This window comes from Ambystoma mexicanum, chromosome 6q (genome assembly GCF_040938575.1).
Source record: "Ambystoma mexicanum isolate Mex_15411 chromosome 6q, UKY_AmexF1_1, whole genome shotgun sequence".
Taxonomy (NCBI): domain Eukaryota; kingdom Metazoa; phylum Chordata; class Amphibia; order Caudata; family Ambystomatidae; genus Ambystoma; species Ambystoma mexicanum.
The window spans coordinates 1,110,855,486-1,110,881,683 of record NC_090937.1 but is presented as its reverse complement, the minus strand read 5'-3'; the positions used below and the strand labels follow the sequence as shown (position 1 = coordinate 1,110,881,683).

Here is a 26,198-nt window from a genome sequence, read left to right as displayed (position 1 = left end):
CTAAAGTATTGCTCTTAAATGAAAATAGGCAATATCTTCCAAGTGAATGTAGGCCATATCTGGACAATCAGCAGCTTCAAAAACAATTAATTCAAGCCACAAATTAAGGGATAACTGAATACATTATACTTTGAATATTTAATTGAAACTTTGGCTAATTCTGTGTTGGAAGTACATTAAGTGATACTTTCAACTGTACTTTATCATTAACAGACAAGGCCTAATTGACCACTCCTCAAGAACAAGCACCTTCGATTACAGTTTTGATATCCAAGAAATCTGTATGTGCAGCATTGCTTCCCATTGCTCCTTTCCTCTATTTTTGGCTAACATTTCATATTAGGTATTTGCAGCAGAAATTAGACTAAAACAATTGGACAATTAATTCTCTGTCATTTTTTCTAAACCTCATTACATAAATAAAGAAGCTTGGCTAAGAGCCCATCTTGTGCAAAGCTGTAATCTTGGATTACAGGATTTTATTGAAGAATTTGAAAAATATCACTAAGATCATCCAGGCACAAAGCACTCTTAATATTCAACAGAGCGCTTTGGCCCTCAGGATGAAAGGCTTGCCTGTTTATTATGTGTCTACATTGTAATAAAATAAATGCTTGCTGTCAAAATTATGCATAAAACAAACGCACATATCAGTGTCTTACCTGGTCAAACTGTGGATCTTCTCCTCTTTGAAGAGATCGGGACAGGAGCTTTTCCTATGCAGAAAGGCATTTAATTAAATTATGAAAGTGCTTAAACGTTTTTCAAACATCATCAGTTACAGTACTGACTGATGGCATTCAAATTAGAAACCAAAGACAGACCAATTTAATTTGAAAGGTATTTTAAAATTTAAAAAAAAGGTATTACATGTTAGAGTAACCACACCCCGTCATTCCTCTTTAAGAAGCGCCTATGTTACAATACGTGAAAGTTACTCTAGTACTAAAGGATTTTAGTAGTCCCTCTCCCACCTTTTTTTTCTAGATTGCCCGATTACACTGTCCTCACGCCAATGGAATGTTATATTAAGTTATGTTAAAGGTACTTGTATAGTGCACCGTCACCAACGGAATTGGTCCCCAGGCGCTCTGGCAGATCAGTAAACAGGAAGGGTGGGTAGGGTTAATCGGGAGGAGGGGAGAAGGAGAGTGGGAGAAGTGGTGTGCTGTTGGCAGGTTAAGCTCGGTATACACCGAGTGCTGGGCTTTGGTGCTAGTATCGGATCGGGCGATGCCTCGAGAGCTGTGGGTGATGTTTATGTGTTGTTGATGCAGTGTGGTAAAGTGTGTGCGAATTGCTGGGAGAGAGATGGTTGTGTGGGTTAAGTATGCAGATGATTGAGGGTTGGGTTAGTGGGGTCTGTATCCTGATTCAGGTACTTATGGTTCCTATAGAGTTGTATATCTGCGGTTTGAGTTGTTGCTGGTTCCTCGTGGGCGGAATCGCTTTGTAGGTGCTGTGCTGATCCAGCTGTATCATAGTGAGTATTGTTCCGATTGGTAGGTAAAAGATAAAATAGGATTGGTAGACCCGGGTAGATATGCAACAGCTGGTTCCCCTCCCCCCCCATTACACTCCGATTAGCTCACTACATATTTTCTTTACCTTCCCCCACCCCCAAACCCCAATATACATCATAGGCTATATACAAAGTTGCCTATTGGAAGGGTTTATAGATTAGTACATGTTAGGGAGAATTCTCATAAATGGCGGCTTTCCCTTACCTACTGAGTCCCTCAGCAGCTTTGCAGGATTTCTAAGATTTATTTTTTCACCTGGTAAGAGTGTGAGCCTTTTTTCCCCACTCTTACATGTGTTTTGCCATGTGTATTTCTACTTTTCGTGTGATCTTGAGCACTGGAGCCTCACCTACTCCATGGCCTCATATTTGTCATGTGTGTTACACAGGACCTTCAGTGCAGTGACACAGAGTTGTCCTTTAGACTCCCACTGACTCAATTTTTCTGGGGCGGACTACTGTCCCCCAGAAAAGGTAAAGTTGCCATTAACTTTACCTTAGTCACTTTAAACCACACACCCAGTACAGCCCATCTTACATGGAGTACTGGAAAGGGTTCATTCGTATCCTTTGTGTCTGTCTCGTGGAGCCTTGTTCGCTCCCTTTACATCAAGACTTGGCTGGTGGCAGTGGTATCTACCCTAACTTTTCTATGATTATCTTATATAAACGTACTATTTTTTTATGCTATTATATTAGCCTCAAACATAAATCCGCTTGACCAAATGCATTATAATTTGGCTGCGGCTGGGTTTATTCGCCATTTCTTTTTGTTAAAGTCTTTCTCGTGTTTTTCTCTCCGTGTCAAACCGTGGATGATTCCTTTGTTCGCTGTCTTTTCGCGGGCTTCTGCACAGAAGCCCTCCTTAAGGTACCTGAAAGTCTAGGTAGGCAGGATGTGAGGGAGGGGTCTTTGGACCCCTGCCATGGGTTCCCTTGGTAACCCAAGTGGCACTCTTGTTTGATTGGCTGAGGGGACTGCCCTTGCCAGGACAGCCACCCTGCTGTGTGATAGACAGCCAGGCTGTATGAATAGGGGAAAACGGCATAAAAAGCAGGTCTTTGGGACTGGAAAGATAGAGTCGCCACTGGAACGCAAGAACCAATGAGGAGCTGACAGAAGAGGACCCCTACAATGACTGAACCGCCCGGTGAAGCCCTGCTGCAGGTCCGAATCTTCAGAATCCGATGACAGATGATCCTCCAGGAAACTTCTTCCCTTGAGCTGGTGGGACCAACCAGTTTGCCCAAACTGCAAGCAAGGACCCCCTCCTCTGGTCGAATTCGCTGTACAGAGCTACAGTGGGCCGGATAGCCAGGAAGGTCGGACTCTGCTTGGGTATTAAGGAGCACACCTTTTATTTGTTGTTTTGCTCTGTTGCTGGCTTCTTCCCTGGGTGGCACAGGACCCTGCAGTCTTCCTACTTTGTGTCAGTCCGACAGTCGCTTCAGGAACCGTGAGCCTGCAGGAACAACCAGGAATGTCTGCCTCAGCTACAGCTCCCTCTCTGTTTTAAGGTACTGTGCAAATCCGGCTGTCCGTTTCGTTCAAACGTGGCAAAAGTGTTTGAAATCTTTCTCCAATCCGAGGGCTTGTCCTTCTCTTCTCTTTGAAGTAACTTTTCTATCAACCAAACTCCTCAGGAATCTGTGGCACGAACTTTACTTTTCTGGACCTTACCATCTTCCCCCTCAATGGGGTCTTGAAAATAAAACCTTACCATAAACCTATTGGATTATTCTAGCCACCACATTAAACACCTATGTGATAACCTTCCATTTGGCCAATTTCTTCGTCTCAAAACGAACAGTTCTGATAAAGAAACTTACGAAGTTGAAGCTTCCACACACAGTAAAAAGCTCAGACAGAGAGGCTACCCCAAAAAGCTAATATAATAAAAAAAAATCAGCCAAAAGGGCATTTAATAATAATCGGGAAGCCCTACTAGAACCCAAGCCAATAAAACCTAAAGAGGATTGTATTGTCTGTGTGAACACCTTTACGGGCCAGAGTTTTGAAATCACCAACATCATAAAGAAAAACTGGAAAATTGTCAGAACTGCTACACAAGCTATCCCTATGCCTATATTCGCTTATAAAAGAAGCACCACCATTGGCAATATAGTTAGTAACAGCAAACTTAAATCTGTCAATACACCGGAACCTAAATTGCTCACCCTCTGGGGTTTCCCAGAGGCCACTGGGTATTACCCCTGCGGCACATGTGGTGTCTGCAAACTAACTGCTAGAACTAAAGAGGTTGATGTTGGCCTCTCAAAACGCTGGACCTAAAAGAACCGCACTAATTGTAATACTGATTTTGTGGTATATATGATCACCTGTATATGTGGATTGCAATATGTAGGCAAGACTGTTAGAAAAGTAAAAACTTGCATCATGGAACATCGGAGCTGTCTGAATGAAGAACAGAACTGAGAATGCTCCACTTGTGAAACACTTCAATCTTCTGAAACACAAATAGGAGGACTTCACATGGACGGTCCTGCTTGCACTAAAAGGAACGAACAATACAGCACACGAAAAGAAATTGTTGAAAATGGTACAAAATATGATCTTTACCCTACATAGTGATGTTACGGGGCTCAATTAATCGATTGATTGGCACAATATCTAGTCTTTCGTTTAGGCGCAAGCACCCCATTCACAATGCCATGTTCAGCATCTATCACTATGAGGGTGCACGGGTTTTCCCCACTTTGTTTGGGTCACTTACAATCCCCTAGTTCAGGGACACCTCCACCCCCTAGTCTACCAGAGCCCCTTTTTTAGTCACATGGATGATCTATGCTAACTAGCCTGGCTATGCTCAGTGTCCGCTTCACACTTCCTCTGACTCCGTTCTAAGATGGCCACCGTGTTTTTTCCTCCCACGGTGGCCTTCTCCCGTCTAGTTAACATAATAGAAGGACTACCTGTGTTCCCTTGACTATCGGCCGCACCGCGCTGCCACTGGACACACAGTCGATCCAATGAATACGGTAGACTGCTCATCCGCTTACTTTCCTCATACGGTAAGCTACCTTGCTATTTAATAGCTGACGAGACGCTTTCCGCTCTCCCCAGTATTATGACTGCCTATGGCTCGGGATCGATCGATTGTATTACTGATCGAATCCGTTTCCACACTTTATTTTTCAGTGCGGAAGGTAGGGATTCGTCCCGGAGCTTACACATACGGGCTGACCTTCTTAAGTTATCTTCTCCGTTCACCTTACTAGTCACCGTCACGCTGTCCACTGTGGGGCTTTCTCTGCCTGGGCGGTTAAACTTGTCCGGCTCGATCCTTTACCATCCTACTATACACACGGTATGGCGTTGCTTTATTGTCACTACCGAGCATCTGGTGGATTTGCATGGACCCGGCATATTCACGACCTTCACGTGATGCATGTCCCTTTCACCCTCAGCTGGTTCCTTTCTATAGGTGGGACTCTTAGTTAACGGTTCCCCTCTCCCACTTATCGATGCTTTGTTTTATGGAGACAGACGGGTTGTCTCATTCCTTGTATTTGCTGTTGTGCTGTGTGTACTTTGAGGCTTTTCTCGCAGCAGCACTTTATGCTGTAGATAATTCTTTATCTCTTGTAGGGTCGCAAAGGTCTTCAATCTACCCCTACTGTTCATAGTAGAGAGCCCCCACTGACACCCTGATGGGTAATTATTCCACTTTATATGGAGCCTTTTTCATTGATTGAATTTACCAAAGTGTCTAGTTATTTATGAGCTGACCCTTTGATGTCTGTTTTTATCTTTTGCAGGTGCTATGATACTGTAGTTGTAATGTTTACCACTCCAATTGTTAAATAGGCTACGTTGTAAAATGTCCCTCCTGATGAATGTTCCACACCTTTTTCTAGAGGAACAGAAACATGTCGAGACAAATCTCTGGACTCTAAACAGAGATTAAAATCTATGACACATCTATCCAAAACTGGTTAGGTACTATACTATTTGATAAGTACCCTCAGTGTCTGTTTTTTCTGTAACACCGTTTTAAACTGGCCATCCGAGCCTGCTACATATTCCTTGTTGTTGTTTTATACATTGGATGTGACAATTTTTGTATTGTGGACCAGTTTATTTAATTGGATGTTTTTTTCGTTATTAAAAATTGATACTGATTTTTTAACCTTGACTGGTCCCACCTTTTGATTTACTTAGAGTTGTAACGCTCACCTGATTCTCACAGAGGCGCAGGTCTGGCTTCGAGTGCTGATGCTTCTTCAATGGTGAAGCGCAGGACTCTGTAGATGGACAGGAAGGGCCCTCTACTCTGGCTTCTACGGCTCGCAGGAATATTCCCCTGTGCGTGAAAAGGGAGTATTACCTACTGACTGAGTTATGCTCAAGCCTCCCACTCTTCCAACCCTCCACGATACCCTTCCACGATTCCCCGTGAAGTCTCACCTTAGGATCAGGAAGGATGAGCTCTCCATCCTGCTTCTGATGCAGGGGCGCGTTGAAACCCAGTTACTTCACTGGATTGAGGATTGATGGGATTTCAGGTAAGCTTGACTATTCAGGTAAGGCTCTGTAAAAGTTCTGTTGCAAGTTCAAAAGTCCAAGCTTAATAATAATGTTCATTGTCTTTTTGCAGCAAGCGCTAATGCTTATGTCTTTTTTCCCCTTAGGGGTCGGGGTTCGGAATGCCGGAGATATGGCGCCGACCCAAAGTGAAACGTGCAGTTCCAGTTCCAGTAAATGGCAGGTTAGTCCTGGATGAGCGCTCAGGAACTGTCTTTGCATACGCTCATTCAATGGCTTTGTCTTTTTTCCCCCCATAGGGGCCGGGGTCCAGAAAATGCCTGGAAGCGGCAAGACCCGAAACGAAATGGGAATGACCCAACAGGTAAGTCTTATTCCCTTCCTTCTCTCACCTCTTATTCTTGTCTTTTTCTCTAGGCTCTGGGAAGTGGCTGTGTATCCGGATGATCGCTGCTGAAGATGGAGGAACCCAGGAAAGGTGAGTGAAATGCAGCGCTGCAGCGAACGTAACGAAATGCTTTTAAAAATAATGTCTTCCCTTTCAGGATCGTCGGTGATGTCTCTGTGGAGCAGATTTAGCTGGTAAGGTCTCTTGTCTCCCTTTGCAGGTGACCCAGGATGCTGACAGGCGTGGCTGAAGTCCAGATGCAGGAGCTGACACGGTGAGCGTCCAGCTGCGAGGAGCAGAACAACGCGAAGCGTGAGTTGCTGATCGGGTGTGGTTTAAATAGCTTTGGGAGAAGTTCCAAGTGTATCCTTCCTCCGATCAGGTTGTATCCTTCCCAGACCACACCTGGGTGGAAAGTAGTCCCACAGGTAAAGTAGTTCCATTCAGGCCTCAAGAGGGCCTGGATGTGGCAGCATGGTCTGCATCAGGTAAGTGCACATAAAAACACTTCAACACATGTCTAGCTTTATGAGCCTGGCGCCTAAGGCGCCAGGACAGAGGTCCAACATGAGCCTGGCGCCTAAGGCGCCAGGACTGCGTCCAAAGGGCCCCAGCTTGGGCCCGCTGGCACTCCCCTGGGGGAAATGATGCCTGCCTCTGGGGTTGCTGGGTCGGACCTGGCTCCTTGGAGGTAGGCATCATGACAAGAGTGTTAATGTTTGACACCTCTGTACCTGCCCAATAGCTTTGTCTCTCTATACATTGACTATTATCCCCCCGGATATAGACAACGTATACACTGCTAATTCTGATTAGACAGTTGTATACCGGGTTTCCTCTCCTTGTAAGTAGCACGAACTTTACCGCAAACTAGCCTGAACTGTGTGATCTTGATCAAAAGACTTTTGACCCATTGACTTTGGCCGTAAGCCTTTTCTAGCTGATCTCCTCACTGAAGTTCCTCTTTTTCAACTGCCCTGAGTGCTTACCTGTTGGTTTGATTTAATTTCTAATAAGTGTTGTCTTTCCCTCCCTTTTAAATTGCTGGAGTGCCATTTTGCTCCCACTTCATTTTGTGAGCTTAACTTGTCTGGAATTTAAGGGAAGTGGTGTGGTGTATTAAGATTGTGATTTTTCACTTACTTATAATAGTGTAATGTTATACAACTGAAGAGTGAAATAAATGTATATTCTTTTACTTGAAAACCTTGAGTCAGTGTTTGCCGGAATCATAGTAATTGCTGTCCTTTGTGTAACTATTTGATACTGCTCACTTACTCTTGAGAGGAGTCTAGCTGCTCCGCTACTGCTACCACTTTAACTGTGTAGTACAGACTTGTACGTACCTAAGGTGAAATTGTACTGTCACTTGTAGTCTTAAGTGTGTGTGGTGTTCCCAAAGGGTACTGCATATAATTCTGCCTAACAGTACAAAAACAACAGAGATTAACTTGCATGGTATTGTAAAGTCATTCCATGCTGAGGCTCGAAAACGTTTTCTGGCAAGACAGTAAGGGGAGCAACTACACGATAACCAATAGATTTTCCAAAAGATCATGGCCAAATTGTACATCTAGCTGACTGTCAGCACCACTAACAGCACAGCAGATGTTAAAAGCGGTTCAGGCACTACGCGTCGCAAAATGAATGCTTGTTAAGTAAGGTAACAGTTTCTGTTGCCACTTGGATATCACACTACATGCGCAGTGGCTTATTCACGATCTCGCGCTATTTTAGCAGTTTTTTCACCCCGCTCACCACTGGCATATTGAGTAAACTTTGTAGCTTCAAACTAATACATCCACCTGTTTTGTTCACAGAGATTTCAACATAAAACGTTGAAAATGTTATTTTCACGTGTTATTTTCAACTAAGATGCACCAAAACAATGCCCTTAATGGAGAATATGAAAAAAATATATATTACACGGCAGTTTTTGGCAGCTTATAACTCCGCTCACCCTGGACGAATCCACACCAAACTTTGCAAAAAAAAGTATATGGGCCACTGTGAATTTTTTTGCAAAGTTTGGTGATGTTTGGTCCAGGGGGGGAAGTTATAGGGGGGAGGGGGTTCCAAAACGTCTTTTTCCCCCCATAGACTGAATGGGGGGAAAACTTTGCGCACGCCTACAGCCCAAACCGCTGGTCGGATTTTCACCAAATTTGCGGCAGGAGAAGGAGCTTGGTCCCGAAAGCGTGCTTTTGTAAATTTGGTGGCAATCCGTCCAGTAGTTTTTTTTTTAAACTATCAAAAACTAGGTCTCAAAAAAATGTGTGATATGTATGTCCGCTCTGCGGACACACTTCCCTGTTCGCTCCACGGACAAGATACCAATTGACTAATCCGTAGTGTCATGTCCGCTGACATGTGACGCCTACAATGATTGGATGTTGGACAGCGTGAAATGCATCAGATTCTTTCACTGCGCCCGCCATCTTTCATTTGTGTTTTGGTGTACGCGGATATCGTCGCTAACACATAAAACACCACACCATTGCACTTGTTAAACTTATGAAACACTGTTTCGGAAGGTGAGCGTTAATGAGGCTGGAATGGGATGTGGCATCAGGAACTCAAAAAGTGGTATTTTCTTGTCAACAAAGTCATACGGTAAATTGGAAGTTGCTGCTCAATGTAGTGTCCTTTAAGTACATGCGAAGATTTATTGCGTCTGTGTAACAATGTATTTAAAATAATATTGCAGTCAGACTGGCGTCCTAGAGTTTGAAATCTGAGGCAGCCACCTGCACTGTTCGATGGAAACAGCGGGTCTGCAAGTGTATGGAAGTAGCAGTTCTCATGAATGCATTCAGATATGTTGTTGCAAAGTCAGAATGTATTTTCATTCTAAGTGAAGGTCACTTGCTTTGCTTTTTTGGTTGCGAGCTCAGTAGGCCCACGCATCTGTCTGAACCCATAAGGGTCAATTGTTTTTTGACCTTGAGAGAAAAGGAAAATTCAGTAAGAATGCAGGGAGTGAAAGTTTGGAAAAAATAACATTTGATAAGGTTATGTATTCAAAACTTTTGTAAGACACATGTAATATCAGTTCAAGAAGATTCTTTGGTGCAAGTACATTGCTGTCTGAGTTTAACGAAGACAATGGAGACGGTAAATATCGTGTAAGTTTACTTTTGACGAGACTACACCGGAACGAGTTTTAATTTTTTAAAACCAGAACAATAATTTTGGCAATGTAACTGAGGTACTATCTTTCTGTGTAGTTGTCATTTTTTTTTTTATTATGGAGAGTGCAGATTCTCTGCGTTTGTAGGCTATCACTAGATTCACCCATGTTCAATGCTAATATTTCTTTAAAATGTCATGTATGACCACATCGATTTGTGTATCAGTTTCCACGTTCTTTTTATCTTTCTTGAAATTGTTTGGTAAAGGTTTGGTATGGATAGGTATTTTCGGTTACGTTTTCCGAACAGCTACATTCTGCCGTACTGTGATTGCCATGGATTCCAGATGCCAAGTGATGGCTTCTTTGCACGCCAGATGCACGTACTCGTGACCGGCTGCCTAACCGTCACTGTTTTTGGGACGACCAGGCCCGACCTATTTGTCCTTACACTGTAGTGGCCATTAGGAGTAACATCTTTTATGGTGGTGTAGGCCGAAGTTCATGCCGACGTCTTGGAAATCACTGTGCGACCGAAGCGGTTGCTTTATCGAAAACGAATACTTTGTGTATGCGAAAAGAACAACGTGCGCAGCACGATTAACATTTTCGATGACGACCAAAGAAACAAACAAAGTTACTATTTGATTGAAAATGGGAATAGTCCGATGGTCGGACAGTTTATTGTGCAATAAAAGTACTTTAAAAATTCTAAAATGTTAATGTTTTCTTTTAAAAAACAGTTTATTATTTCAAAATGTAACGTGATACGCTGTACATCGCTGTGTTCATTTTCAGGTTCTGCGTGACGGCACCATCCAAAAAAGGTGTACAATATCATTAGGGTTCGTTAAGTGACGAGATGGGGAGTGTTTTCGTATTACACAAGTGTTGTAATGTATTTAAAAAACGTAGCAGTTTACGTTTATTGACTGAGGGGTAGGCTGCAGCCATGGGGCGTGGGCAGAATGTCGGGGTCGTGGTATAAGGTCATGATCCGCACAATGTGGATACTGGCCATGACCAGAAGGGAGAAAAGATAGGATTACAGTGGCCATGTCTACCTGGGACTGGCTTTGTGGTAAAGTTGTTTGACATTAGGATACATTTGAAAGGGAGGAAAAAAGTGCTTGTGGTAATATGTTAACAGGGTTTGCTTTTTGCAGGCTGCCATGGAAAGCGAAGAGGGGCCATGTATGGAACAACCTCCTTCCCTTCTATGGTGGCCATCTTGGAAAAGGTTTTTGTTTTCTAATCCAGGACGCCACAGGCGTCCCAAGTTAGAACGACACATCCTCTTTTTTAGTAGCACACATTACTGCTTTGCAAATCTAGATTGTTAATGGAATTCATCCCCCATTGTAGGACTATAAGGGGGGTAATGATCCAGAGATCGCGTTATGCACTCTCGCTTCGATTGGCCTGATAACCTGGCCTGCTGGCCCTTTATTCACTGTTCCAGTCCCTGGAACGGACAAGCGCTATAATATTCCCATTAGCATAACACAAACTGCGGAAATGTTGAAAAATCTTATTGCATCTATGTCCTTTACTGAGAAATATAAAGTAGATGGCGTGCAGGCGATTTTTTTTTTATTTTAAAACTGTGAAAGGTGGTTCTTAAAGGAACATTTACTTTGGTTACAGATGGCTTTTTTTTTTTGGAAGGACAGCTAAGAAGTAAAGTTGCGGACGGAAATGTGCAAAGAGGCACCAAACAGTAATATGGTGTGGGGGGGGGTTAGGTGGATGGTGGAAGATATTGTGCGTTTTTTATTTGTAAGGTAGGGGCAGTGTTTCTCATGCTCCTTCATTACAGCAGTGGTGCTGTTTCTTGGGGAGGAGGGATGGCCTTAGCTCATGTCGTTTTCAGATAAATAGTACTTTTGCTAAAAGTATGTACTGTGTACTACATTGTTAATGGCTGACTACGAATAAGTGGTGGAGCTGTGCAAGGGAAATGTTGAAGGTGGAAGTTCCTACATCAGTAAAAAATGCATTTCCACACTGTCCACGAGGGATACATCTTATTGTTAAGTGTGTACGGATTCTCAGGCACTTCACTGTGCGGCAGCATATGGTCTTGTGGCATTCTCTGCAAGGTGTGTAATGAAGTCAGATGTTACTTTACATTATGGGTACGTGCCACTACTAGAAACCAATGAACTTTAGTATAAAAAAAACTTTGTTAAAGGGATCTTGTGGTTAAGTTGCGCTACTAAAAACCTATGAAATTCACTAAAAAAACATTAACGGGACGTTACGGTTCGAAGTAAAACCGAAAAACCCTTGAAATTCACCAGTTATAGTAAGCTAAGGACCATAGTTTTTTTTTTTACCAGGTTACTCACCGTAGTGACCACCTTACTCCTAGTCCATAGTCCCCTTTCCCCCATACTTGTGGGACATCTCTCCATCCTGTGGGACGGGACCGGAGCACTTTGTAAAAAGCATCCAAATTTTTCAAAAAATGTGTCCCTCCTCTCTTTCCTTTTCGCTGTTAGGCAGAAACCTGTGCAGTTCCCTTAGGGACCACTGCAAAAGATTTAAGACTACAGGTGTTGGCAGTAAATCCACTTGGTAGCAGTCTGCACCACCCAGATTTACCTGGTAGCTGTGGCTGAGCAGTCAGACTTCCCTCAAGAAGAGTTAGGCAGTATGCAAAGTATACACAATAGGCACTCAGATACAATAATACAAGCAAACACTGACCAGAGCTTTGGTATCAAAGTATATAATTATTTATTTAAAAAAACACACAGTTGAAACACTCCAGCACCCTTATTGTAAAATATTCTAAACACAGTTACTATTGTAATATATACACCCCTTTTTCCTTATCAGATAAGTCACAGTAAAACACCACTTATTTTCATACAGAGGTGAGCGCTTAACTAGATTGCACTCCAATAAGTTTGTGAGAAAGGGAGGGAAAAAGACAGAATATGGAAAGGTACACCACTCTAAGATTCAGGAACACTGTTGGCAAGGCAGAAAAGTAAAAGTCACTGGTGAGCCAAAGTCCAAAGGCTGGGCCCACTCTTAGAGAGAGCAGAGCACAAATGCACCCAAGATCACACAGTTACACTAGGCGTAGAAAGTCTTGCAGAGGGTTCAAAAAGAGTTTAGAGAGGCTTTAGGAAAGTTTAGCTAGGGTGTCCCAGACTAACCCATGTTCGAAAGCCGGGGGCTAAATCTACCCTGTACAGTCGGTAGCAAGGGAAGCCAGGCGGGACACGGTACCTTAAGTGGGAAGGATCCTCCAGCGGTGGCAGTTGTTCCTGGTAGTGGGTGCAAGTTGCGTCGTCGTCCAGGGGAAGAGAAGATCTCGACTTGGAGGAAAGATGAAGGTCGTTGCACTACCAGGGAAGAAACCAGCCGCGGAGTTTTCTGGTTAAAGGTGGTACCTTTGTTCCGCGGTCGTGGTAAAACGTGGTATCCCGGTTGCCGGGGTGCTTTTCACGGGCAAGGCGGCCACAAGGTACGTCGGGAGAGCGAAAAGACGGTGAAACTGGTTATCCCCACCAGTCAAAGGAAGAAGACTCTCTGGCGGGAGATCTCCTCTGTCGTTGGAAAAAGTGGTGAGGCAGTCCAGCAGGGCTCCACCGGTAGTGGTGTCGTGGCAGGTCGGCTCAGCTTCTCCCTCGTCGGATTCCTAGGTCCTGTGGCGACTTCTGAAGTTCCAGTCCCCAAAGCCCTGCGTTTATGCAGCAAACCCCCATTCACTCAGCCTAGCTGTCACTCAAACATGCTAAGTGGTGAGCCGGCCGGCTCACCACTTGGGCCAATCAGGATGGAGTGCGACTTGAGTTGCCTAGGCAACTCAGTCCGTGGTGCCTAAATTTCCCTCCACCCCTCCTAAGTACCCCAGACAGAGTGGCACCACTTTGGAGGGCTTCTGTGGAGAAGCCTGCCAAAAAGTGGAACAAAGGGCTCGACTTGGGTTGGAGTCACAGAAGAGAACACAAACGCCATTTTAGAATGAAGTTTTGGCAAAAAAATACCAACCGGAGAATGAATATCAATTAAATAAACTGGCGGTATGTTCGAGGCTACCGTAATTAATTAAATAAAGATAGTAACCTAAAACAATGGGAAATCCCATAGGAAAATATTTGCGGTTGAATATAAAAAGTAGTATCCACTGCCACCAGCCAAATCTCGATCAGGGGGGACGGAAACGTGCCCCCTCGACTAACAGACCCCAGGGCAATTGAATCGCCCCAGCCAGTACATCCACAATATGATGGTTTGTACTGGTTCTGTTCAGAATTTAAGACTAGTAAAGTCAATGGTGACTTTACATGCCCTGGGAGACAGTCGTCCCAGGGTATGGAGTCTTTACTGGGGGGTCACTATGACACCCATGTGTCACTGCACTGAGGGTGCTGTGTAACACATCACAAAAACACATGAAGCCCTATGGAGTAAAAGACCCCATTGCCCATTAAACACATATAGATTCACAGAAACACACTCAAATCATGCCCAAGAGTGAGGGTAAAAGAGTCTCACTCTTGGCAGGAGAAAAAAAAATAAACCCCAAATATCCAGCAAAGCTGCTGGGGGACTCACTAGGTTAGAAAATTCAGCCTAAACAGAGAATTCTCCCTAACAATCGCCCATCAGTCCTTTTCTATCGCAAGGTCAAAGACCCATTAGCAATAACAGAGGTGTTAGGAAAGATTTCGTAATTGTAGGTAATTTTCCTTCCATGTGGCAACCCCTAAACTTTTTGCTGTTGTTTTTCACCTTGTTCTTGACTTTGCCAGAGAAGTGCAGCCTTCTGCCGCACTCCTCTGGGCTTTCGCTCCTTTCTTACGGGGAAACTGACATGCCCTTAAGACAGTCAGTACCGGGGAACGCTGTTTCCCGTAGTTTCTTTTATCATGTTGCGGCTTTCGTGCAACATGACACAAGAGGGCCCTGTACGCTAAGTTACAGCTCTCTTGGGTCTCTAGCCTTCTACAGGCCCTAGATACTCGTTTAGGATTGTATCTGATCGGTGCAAGTGATTCAGGGATGGGAATGGTGGCAGCGATCGTTTGTGTTTTGAGCTCCTTTTGGCGTTCTAAGCACGTTTCTCGCGCTTAACCCAAAATGGTGGCCTGGCTCCCAAAATGGCCAGACCACGAGGCTCCTTTGTCCTGTCCGCTGACCGTCTTGCTCCCTTCACCTTCCCCAGGTCGAGCCGACCCGGGGCCTTCCTTATTTGGGCATGTACTTTCCCGCGAAACACGGATGCTTTCGCGGGCTTCTACATGTCTTTTGTGTGCCTCCAGGATGTGGGCTGGGATGTCTGGTCCAATACACATCCTGGGTGCCAGAGAGTCTAGGGTGGTGTGAATGCCTGGGACCACCGTGGTCCGTGATTGGTCCACGAATGGTGTGAGTGTTGAGGAGCGGATCTCCCATTGGGTCCCCTCCGTTTTGGCGCGAAGGGAACCGTGGATAAGAGGGGGCTGGAAACACCATAACCATGTCGATCTGAGTTCTCACGAACGAAGGAATACAGGAGCCAAGTATCCTGCAACCAAGAGGCTGGACCGAGGAATCGCTGGTGACCCGCTGAAGGACTTCTCCTCTGCACTGCTGTCGCCTTGTGAAACCCTTTTCACCTTTGATCGAACCAGAAGGCCTGTACTGGTACTTCGACCCTTTGGAATAGCGGGAACAGCTATTCTCGGCATCTTCACCATCTCCTGCCAGTAAGCCTTCGGAAGCGTCTCTGGGCCATCCAGCTGACTGACCAGCTTACACGGAGTCTTGCTCTGTAACCGCCGCCAGGTTGTGTAGTATTTCGAGTCCTTGTCACTCTCACACGCTTCGTACACTTGGCGTTCCCAAGTCTGAAGTGAGTAGTGTACATTTGGCTCAGATACACACGGCCGCTCCGTTGCCCTGCTGTGGTAACAAACTGTGCGGGTTTCTTCGATTGGGACGTCTTTTTTCTCAACACGACAACGAGGCGTTCCCTGCTCTTCTGAACCTGCCAGCTGCTGAAACTGACGCGGAGAAGCCTGGGTCTGCTTGCATCGGGGACCGGTGAGTAGCATAGCTAGGATCTGGTCGCCCTCCTGCAGGAGCCCATTGCTTTTCCCCGCTGTGTAAAACAGCACCCTTTTCCGTACTCGCGCTGTGCTTCTGCCCACTGTGGAGGCTGCGCTTGAGTCGCGGAACTTGTTCTTCTTTTGTGCTCTAAACTGAACTGCCTGATTTCCCTCGAAGAGCTTCTCCTTTTGCCCTTTGGCACCAGCGTGTGCAGGTACTTTTGAGCACAAGGCTCCACTCTTCTCAGGGCTCGGACTTCCATCTAGTTAGGTGCCTCTGAAGGTGAACTGGGTCTAAGCATTATTTCGCACTGCCTGTCTTCCTTCCCTTTTAGGTGGACTACCCATTTCATGCATCTAACGCTTGACTGTCGTATTTGTATATATATTGTGTTGATATGGTATGTGTTGGTTTACTATCGTTATATTGTGATTTTCTCGCTACGGTCATTGTTTTAAAGGCCTTGAAATAAATGTGTATATATTTTTAATATAACAACTGTTTGGAGTAGTTTGTAAGTGATCTTGCTTTGTGTGCTATTGCGGCCTTTCAGTCACCCTCACCCCTCTTGAGACCTAGTCTTGACCGCCGCGATCGCTACCTTGATTGGTCTGGCTCGTCCAGAGGTTACCCGGTTCCAAGTAATTAGGTTGGCCTTCTGAACTTCTGCGCCACCAGGACAGAGTTCCGAAATCCGTCTTAACAAGAGGAACCTTATTAGAGGGGATAGCGGGCGGGAGTATGGAGGAAAGGGCACTATGGACTAGGAGTAAGGTGGTCACTACGGTGAGTAACCTGGTAATACTCCTACATCCTGTCCCCTTTCCTCAATACTTGTGGGAAATTCCCAAGCACTCCTTACAGGAAGTGTGTGGATGGAAATACCCCTTACTGAAACAGGTTCTTTAGCACAGCCTGACCAAACTGAGCGTCAGCTCTAGAGCTCATGCCGAGGCAGTAATGCTTACAGAAAGCAGGCGGGGAGGCCCAAGTAGCTGCCTTAGCGATGGACTCCCAGGGAACATATTTCTGAAAAGCAACCACGGCTGCCTTGCCCCGCACCAGGTGTGCATGGATACCTTTAGGAGGTTTCAGCTTTTGGACGGTGAAAGACTCTGATGCAGGCAGCAATCCATCTGGAAATAGATGCCTTAGACGCCGGCCTGCCCTGAGGGTTACCGAAGGTCACAAAAAGTTGAGAAGAACTCCGAAACTTGGAAGTCCTGTCCAGGTAGAACTTAAGAGCTCTTCGGACGTCAAGAAAATGTAGAACCCTTTCAGCCTCTGAGGCAGGGTCCGGAAAAAAGACCGGAAGGGAGATCGACTGATTCAGACGGAATTCGGTCACTACCTTCAGTAAGAAAGCCGGGGTTGTCCGAAGGACTACCTTGTCCTTGAGAAAGACCAAGAAAGGATGCTCCACCGACAATGCCTGGAGCTCACTCACTCTCCTTGCTGACGTAACAGCGACCAGAAAGGGCACTATCCAGGACACGTACTTGAGGTCAACCGTAGCCATTGGCTCAAAGGGTTTATGGCACTGCGCCCTCAGGACTACATTTAGATCCCAAGGCGGGTGCGGACTACGAACCGGAGGGTAGAGGCGTGTCAAGCCAGCAAAATGTCTCTTCACCACCGGGTTAGTTAGAGAATAAGAACACAGGTCTGTAGAAAGGTAAGCGGAAACCGCTGAGAGATAAGTCCTGCAAGACAGAACATGAACCCCTGACTCTGCTAGGGAGGATACGAAGGACAGCACCATGTCAATCTTTGCCCCCCTCGGATCCAACTCTTTCTCCAAACACCAATGACAGAACCTGAACCATTTACGCTTGTATTGAGATCTGGTCGAGGGTTTCTTGTCTGCCTGGGTAAGGCGCATGTTATCCGCATACAAACTCAAATGCTCTAAAGACTTGAACTAAGGCACCATGCCGCCAAGCTGAGCGATTGTGGGGAGGGGTGCCACATCTGTTGCCCTTGGTGAAGAAGATCGGGAGTTACTGGTAACCTGATCGGCGGATACACCGACAGGTGTTGAAGTTCTGAGAACCAAAACCTGAAGAGAACAGTTCACAGAGTTCTTCAACTTCCAAATTGCTCGATGAACTAGAGGCAGAGGCGGGAAGGCGTAAGCTCTCATGTTGTGCCATGGAATCTCGAGAGCATCCCCCAGAGAGGACCTCCAAGCCCCCCTCTGGAGGCGTACTGAGGAGGCTTCTTGTTTACCGCCGTGGCGAAGAGGTCCACCTCTGGTGTGCCCCAACGCGAGAAAATCCATGAGAGGACCTCTGCCTTCAACTCCTACTCGTAGCTGACCACCGTCTGCCGGCTGAGGGCATCCGCTGTGACATTCAGCTGGCCCAGGATGTGCACTGCAAGCAGCCAGACCCCATGAAGCACGGCCCATTCCCAAATATGGATGGACAGGTCCACAAGAATGGGAGAATTTGTTCCCACTGGCTTGTTTATGTAATACATTGACACCACATTGTCAGTTCTTATGCGGACCACCTTGTTGACAATGAGCGGTCTTAACGCCTTGAGCGCCAGAAAGATCGTCAGAAGCTCCAAATGGTTTATGTGCAGGAGCTTGTCCTGAGGCGACCAGCGGTCCGAGACCTGAAGAAGATCTAACGTCGCACCCCACCCCAAAAGGGAGGAATCTGTCGTGATCCTCACCATGAGGGCTGGGTCCTGAAACCCTGCGCCCACCGACAGGTTGCTGAGAGATGACCACCAGTCCAGGTCCACTCTCATGGAATCCATTATGGAATCCAGAATCATTATCCACTTGGAATCCGGGTCCACAGCCTGACGCCAGGAACTCTGAAGAGCCATCTGGGTCCGTCTCATTTTGAGACGAGCAAGAGGAAGAGCCAGTATACACGAGGCCATGAGGCCCAGAAGCCTCTCGAACCACCAGGCCGACATGCTCTCCGACTGCGCAAACATCTGACACGTGGCCAACAGATCTGCCATTCTGTCCCCGGTCAGGTACACTTAGCAGTCGATCGTGTTCGAAAGAAAACCCAGGAAGATCAGGTCCTGTGAGACCGTCACAGAGGATTTCCGCCAGTTCACCGACAGACCAAGATGGAACAGGAGCTGATGGAGAGACTGGAGGTTGCCCGCTGCTGCCAACGGACAATGGCTGCGTAAGAGCCAGTCATCCAAATACGGACACACATGGATACCCTGGAGACGAAGATAGGCCGCAATCACCGACATCTTCGTGAAGACATACAGCGCTGAGCTGAGGCCAAAAGGAAGCACCCGAAACTGGAAGTGCTCCTCTCCCAAAGAGAAGCGGAGGTATCTCCTTTGTGGATTCCAAATCAGGATATGCATGTACGCATCCTGAAGATCCACCACGCTGAGCCAATCGCCCATCTGCAAAGAGGAGCGAATCTGACCGGGCATGATCATCTTGAATTTCTCTTGGGGTAGGAAAAGATTGAACTGGGAAAGGTCTAGGATGGAGCGCAGGCCAGCCTGGTTGGGTTTGGGCACCGTAAAGAGCCAGGAGTAGAAGCCCTCCCCTCCCTCCCCAAGGGGAACGGGTTCCACAGCTCTGAGGTCCAGAAGTTTCTGAACCTCGGCCTTGAGGGAGGGTGAGCCCGACAGCTGAAAAGGAGGGTTGAGGGGTGGGGTAAGGGGTAAAGGTAAGCAGAAGCCCGCTCGAGCGACTGACAGGACCTATGTGTCTTCTGTGATTGTCTGCCACGCCTCCCAATGGGACGCAATGCATCCTCCCACCGGGGTCTTGTGCGAGCACGGAAAACCCTCATTTGGCAGGCTTATCGGTGGCGGTGCCACCTGATCCTGATGAGGAGGCTGAGGAGGGGGAGAAAAACTGTACGCTGTTGTCTACGGCGGTTATTCCATGCAGGAGTATCCACTCTGCGAGATTTGCGGTCGAGGAAGCCCCTAAAACCAGAGGAAGGTCGACTTTGCGACAACGGTCTCTGGGATTTGAAAGGAGCTTTAACCAGAACAGACAATGATTTAGCCGTCTGAGTGCTATCCTTGGTTTTGGTGAGCTCTACATCAGTAGAAGAGTGAAAAAGCTCCTTACCATCGAATGGAAGGTCCAGTACCTTGTCTTACACTTCCTTCGAAAACTTAGTGGCATGCAGCCACGCTTGCTGCGAGGTATCAGCCCCAAGCATCAGGCCCCGAGCCGAGGTGTCTACGTGATGAAGCGCAGCCTCCAGGAGGCCTCTGAAATCTTCCAACTTCTCGACCGGAATGTGCTCCTCAAACTCCGACAGACCTTTCTACATCCACATGTTAGCTCCCGCCAAAATCAATTCTGCATTGGCCGGCCTGAGCTGCAAGGCCGAATTGGCAAAGATTTTCCTCCCTAGGGAGTCCAGGAGCTTGTCCTCCTTTCCCAAGACCTGAGTAGCCATCGCAGAAGAGGATGCTGCAGGTCTGGATTGCAACGTAGCCGCAGCCACCGCTGTGCAGGAGGGAGGCGGACAAGACGTCAAGGCCACTTCTTCCGAAGAATGCAGCCTGTACCTCGCGTCAATCTTATTATTGACAAAAGGTCCCGAGTGTGGCTTTTCCCAAACTCTTCGGACCTCGGCCAGAACATCCTTGTGCAGGAACAGGCCGGTACGCTCCAAGGGAGACAAGGTGAACGCCCCAGAAAAGCACACCCTCCTGCGGAGCGGGTGCCTCGGGCACTGGAACATCTAAGAAACTCATGTCCAGTACCCGGTCATGAAAGGCTCTGATAGAGCGGGTAAAGTCCTCGTTGTCCTGATCGCCTTGAGGGTGATCTGACAGGTCAGGATCCTGCTGAGCCATGTCAGGCACTGCCTTGTCCACTGGGGACAATGGTGGCAAAGGCGGAAGAGCAGGGGGAGGCACCACGGGCAAGGGAGGCGCCGGCGGAACCACCGGAGGAACAGGTGGAGCCGGAGGCGCAGGTGGACATATCTCCTTGAAAAGCCCTTTGAAATATTCCCTCATGGGGTCGGTGCGCATAAGCGCTTGAATTTTACCGAAAAAGGCGTCCTCAGGAGATTGTTTCGGAACCTGAGGAGGCCTCATGAGTTGGACAAATCCAGGGACGTAACGGAGAAGGGTGCCACACTGGCCCCTCCACCGACGTATCCACATAAATCAAAAGGAGCCACCCCCGCGGGCAACGAAACATTGTGCGGAAGAGGCATCCAGGTGCTCCAATCATAAACCGGCCGGTAAGGATGCGCACAAGGAACCTTAAGTTCACCCAAAGGACCGAACCCTACACCAGGGGCTGACGGCGTAGTTGTAGGGGTAGTACTTAAAATGGCCGCCGTGGTAGTGGCGGGAACGGCCGCCATTTTGTCTTCATCTGAAAGGAACTGCGGCACGTGAGGAAGGGGTACCCGTCGATTGGTCAGGGGTCTCAATTTTAGCCTTAACGTAAGGAACCTCAGCAGAGCCGGTACTATGAGGCCTGGAATGTTTCTGTGACATACCAACCGCCAACCGAGCCTTCGAAGGAAGGGCCTCGGCACTGCCGGTAAAAGAAGAACCTTGCTTCTTTGCCCCCTCAACAGATCTGGTGTCACCACAAGAGCGGGAACGGTGAGCAACCGCTTTCACCGACAGGGTCTTGCCCGGCCCCTCAGAACTGTTGGTAGCCTTAGCCTCTGTACGAGGGACCTCAGACCTAGGCCCGGTAAAAGCCTTATCGGCACAGGCCTCGAACATCCATTCGGTAACCACAAGCCCAGCCAAGGCCTTGGGGCGCACCCCAGTTTTGTTTTTGAGGGAAGCCGAAAGAGAGGCCTCAGAGCAAGCTCCGGTACCCCACGACTCAGTAGAACTGGGCCTACAAACAGACCCCACAGGCGGGGCCTCGGAGCGTACTCCGGTGTACACAGGCCACTTACGGAGACCCTCGGAGAAAACTCCGGTAGAATTATTAGGCCCGACAGGCACTTCAGGGCGAACCCCGGTAACAGAGCGATCAACGCCCCTCCCGGCCCGAGAGGAACCTGGGTAGGTATCCCCCAGTCGGGGTGCTCTGAAAAGTAAAGAACTTATCGGGCGTTTCTTCTCGTCGATGAACGCATGAAAATGAGAAGGAGGAGTTTGTTGGAACACCTACCCCCACCGCTCCAACCGACGTTGAAGTGCCCGGACCGAAAGGGAGTCACAGTAAAAACAGGAGTCCCAACGTGATCCGGACCCAAACACTCTAAACAAAAAGGATGGGGATCCGCCCTCGCGAAGCGATGGTGACACGATGAACAGTCTGGAAAATCTAATTTAAAAGACATAGACAGACTAGTAAACGAACGCTAGCGAGAGCCAAAGAGGAAAACAGGGAAGAAAATCTTCCGAGTATGCAAGTGAGTCTGGCCCCGATCGTGCGGAGAAAAGGACTGATGGGCGATACGCGAGGTGGAGCCAAGGTGGGCAGGGTTACGGCTGCGTGCCGGGCCCCACGCAGGAAAGAGAGGGACACATTTTTGGAAAAATTTGGATGCTTTTTACAAAGTGCTCCGGTCCCGTCCCACAGGACAGAGAGATGTCCCACAAGTATGGAGGAAAGGGGACGGAACATAGGAGTATGTGTATTTCATAGGTTTTTAGAAGTGCAACTTAACCATAACGTCAATTTAATAAAGTTTTTTTACTGAGAGATCGATCTCTCTCTCTCTCTCTCCTCTCCCCCCCCCCCCCCTATTAATCTCTCTCTCTCTCTCTCTCTCTCTCTCTCTCTCCTCCCCCCCCCCCCCATTAAGGGCATATATACATATGATACATTACTCACCATAATCCTATTTCTAATGCTTGTATCTGCCTAGATTCACATGATGTGCATAGGCCGACATCTAGAGGAAGCTGCAGAGTATTACAGTGGTTTTCGAAACTATAAAAGGGACGTTGACAGGGTGTGCCAGTAATACTATCCCTAGTGTGATGTCCACTGTACCCATGATCCCTCACGCGTCGAGGTCCCTTAGATTGTTATTTTTCTGACATGAGTTAGCATGAGGTGTAGCGCGAGTTCAGTTGTATCCAAGCAGATACGTATCAGACAAGCTCATAAGCATCCATGAGCCTTCCCTCAGAGGGGCGCATGTGAATCTAAGCAGATACAAGCATCAGAAATAAGATTACAGTGAGTAATGTATCCCTTCTGAGGCTTGTGGAATCTGCTTAGATCACATGCTGTACATATATTAGCGAGGTGGGATGTGAGAAGGTTCATGATTGAATAAATGTCTAAGAACCGCTTGTTCGACTTGTGTATTCGTCTTGGAATGAGTGTCAATGCAGTGGTGCTGAGTGAAAGTATGCATTGAGCTTCATGTAACTTCTTTGCAAATACGGTCTAAAATGGACATTTGCAATGAAAGCCAGGGTGGCTCCTGTGCCTCTTGTGGAGTGAGCCCTGGGTGCAAAAGGCAGTGTCTTATTTGACAGGGAATAGCACAGTTGTATACATCTGACTAATCCACCTCGAGACGGCATTTTTTAAAAGGCTGTCACCTTCTCTGCCTGGCGCTATGGAGACAAGCAGTTGATCTGTCTTTTTCAGCGGTCTGGTCTTGTCTACATAGTAGAGGACCGCCCTCCTCACATCCAGTGTGTGTGGAGTTTAAAGCTACTGGCTTTTTTCCAGGAACCCAACAGCTGAGGTTAATGACTGGTATACATGAAATTTGGAGATGAATTTAGGGGAGAACCTTGGGCGAGTATGTTAAACCAGCTTGTTTTAGTGTACAACAAAAAGGATCCTGCACTGACAATGCTTGTATTTCACTAACTCTTCTTATGGAAGTGATAGCCACCAAGAAGGCAGTCTTGTAAGTCAGGTGTTTGAGACTAGACTTGTGCATCGGCTTGAAAGGGGGGCCAATGAGCTTAGCGAGTACAACATTGAGATCCCAGCCTGGCAGCAGGTTTCAGATTGGAGGGTGGAGTCTTTTTACTCCCTCCATGAATGCTTTTTAAACTGGTTCCACCATGAGATCTTATTGTGGGAAGTGGCGTAAGCTGACAAAGCCGCCAGGCGGACCTTTAAGGAGTTGAATACTAACCCCGCATCCAGAAAGTGGAGCATATATGTAAGAATGTGGGAAGGCGTACATTCAATGGGGTTCATTTGTTTAGACTGGCACCAAATTACAAATATTCTCCACTTGTCAAAACAACAGTGTCTAGTGTTAGGTTTCCTCGATTCTTTTAAGATGTCCATAAATCTTTGAGGCAGGTTAAGTTGACCAAACTATGACCTCAGGAGACATGCTGCCAAGTTCATTGAGTGAAGTAGAGGTGTTAGGCCCCCGTGCTGGGAGAGCAGGTTGTACGGGCATGGGAGTTTGATGGGATCGCACATCGCCAGTTTGCACAGATGTGGATACCAGGGTTGTCTTGCCAAATAGGGGCAAGTAGAATCAGCGCCATATGTTCCTTGTGGATCTTGTTCACCACCGTCCTCATGAGAGGTGTTAGAGGTGGGGCGTGGGGGGGAGGAGCGTAAGCAGATTTCCCTGACCACTTCCTCCATAGGGCGTTCCCCTTGGAGCCTGGCTGGGAAAACCTGGATGCAAAGTCTGGGCATTGCTTGTTTTCGCTTGTAGAGAACAAGTCTATTGCGGGGGAAACCCCATAGAGAGCAGAGGTGTTCTGCGGCCTCTGTGTGAGGTTGCCGCTTGGGTTCTTCTGGTAGGGGATCTCTGCTCAATGAGTCTGCGAGAGCGTCACGTTCCCTGGAACGTGCTGCGACGATAGGGATATCTTCAGTTTGAGTGCCCATTTGCAAATTTGCTGTGTAAGTTTGGACAGATTTGGAAAACGTGTGCCCCCCCTGTTAATGTAAAACATTGCTGTAGTGCTGTCTGTTAGGACCTGTACAGATTGGTTCATCAAGTGGGATTTGAATGCCTGAAGGGCCTTGAATACTGCCAGAAGTTCTAGCAGGTTGATGTGCTTCTGAGCTGCCGCACCTGACCACAGAACCTGAGCTGCGTGGTGAAGGTAGTGGGCCCCCCACCAAGCAAGAGAGGCGACCGTTGTGATAATAGCCTGTATCTCTGGATCATAGAAGGGTTTCCCCTTCATTACATTTTCTCTCGTCCACCAGCGAAGATTTTGTACCAATGTTGGCGAAATGACCACTAGATCGTCTCACTGACCCCTTGCCCGAGACCATTTTTTTGCCAACCACTCCTGCATGGGTCGCAGGCGCACGTGTGGAACCAGGTAAATGCAGGATGTCATTATGCCTAGCAAGCACATCGCTTTGCGCACCCTTATCTGGTGGCCAGCATGGTAATCTGGCATTTGCAACAACATATTTTGGACTCTTTCCTCTGACGGAAAGACCAACCCATCCTGTGTGTTTAGGACAGCTCCTAGGAACTGTTTGGTTGTGCTTGGCACTAGGCTCGACTTTTTCTCGTTTATCGAGAAGCCCAATTGAAAGAAAAGGTGGATAGTCCTTTGAATGTTTTGCATGCAAATTAGAGGGGTGGGGGGACTCCCCTGTAATGAGCCAGTCGTCCAGGTAAGGGTGCACTGGGATTGCAGCCGTGCGCAGGTGTGCTGCCACCACTGCCAGTACCTTTGTGAATACCCTCGGAGCAGATGCTATTCCGAAGGGCAGCACTTTGAATTGGTAGTGCTGGTTCGCTATCTTGAAACGCAAGAATCTTCTGCACGCTGGGAACATTGAAATATGAAAATAGGCATCTCTCATTCAGTGTTGCCATGTAATCCCCCTTTTTTAATAGAGGGATTACCTTTTGTAGAGTAATAATGCCAAACTTTTGGGGCTTTACATATTTGTTTGCAGGGCGCAAATCTAATACAGGGTGCATGGTCAGATCTTTATTTGACACAAGGAAGTTGAATAAGTACCCTCGTTTACCTGGTTGGCCGGGAAGACTTGGATGGCACCCTTTAGCAGAAGTGTGGTGACTTCCTCGAGGAGGATACGCTGGTGTTCCTTTGAATGGATCTTCTGTCGTGGGGGGTGGTTTTGGGGTAGTTGGAGGAGCTCTATACAGAATCCGCCTGCTACTGTGGACAACACCCATCTGTCTGAGGTGATTCCCTCCCGTACCTGGGTGAAGCTGGAAATTTGCCCTCCTACTGGAGAGGCATGGGAGGGTACCTGAATCGGAAAGTCACAGTTTTTGTGGAGGGGTACCCCCTCGAGAGGAGTCGCGTCGCCCCTGCCACGAGCTATGGCTCTACGCGGTCCTGTAGGTTAGTTCTGGGAGGACGAACCTTTATTATTTCCCAAGGGAGTCCCTTGATTCCAATTTTAATTGGACCCCCGTTGTGAACCTTGGCCACGAAAACTGCGTAAATTGCCATTACCCCTCTGGCCGGGAGGCTTGTTGGTGAGTTGACCCAAAGATCCAAGTGTGTCATACTCTTTAGCGGTTTTAAGGGCATCCTCGACGGCCTTGCCGAAGAGCATATTAGGTTCGATAGGCATGTTAATTAAGGTGGCCTGCGTTTAAGGATTCTGGTTTAAAAACGGATTGCTGCAGCCACACATGACTTAATACCAGTACCCTGTGCAATAATCCTTCCGGCGTTGTCTGCAGCGTCAACAGATTGACACTGCTCTCCC

General features: G+C 47.3%; 1 protein-coding gene across 6 annotated transcripts in view; it reads right to left on the bottom strand.

The window, feature by feature from the left end:
* FRYL (FRY like transcription coactivator) overlaps window positions 1-26,198 on the bottom strand; it is a 3,055,992-nt gene that overhangs the window by 2,792,595 nt on the left and 237,199 nt on the right. For all 6 annotated transcript variants that reach the window (XM_069631694.1, XM_069631695.1, XM_069631691.1 and 3 more), the window contains one exon: window positions 663-716. In XM_069631694.1, the coding sequence (XP_069487795.1) occupies window positions 663-716 (54 nt within the window). The remainder of the gene's footprint in view (window positions 1-662; window positions 717-26,198) is intronic.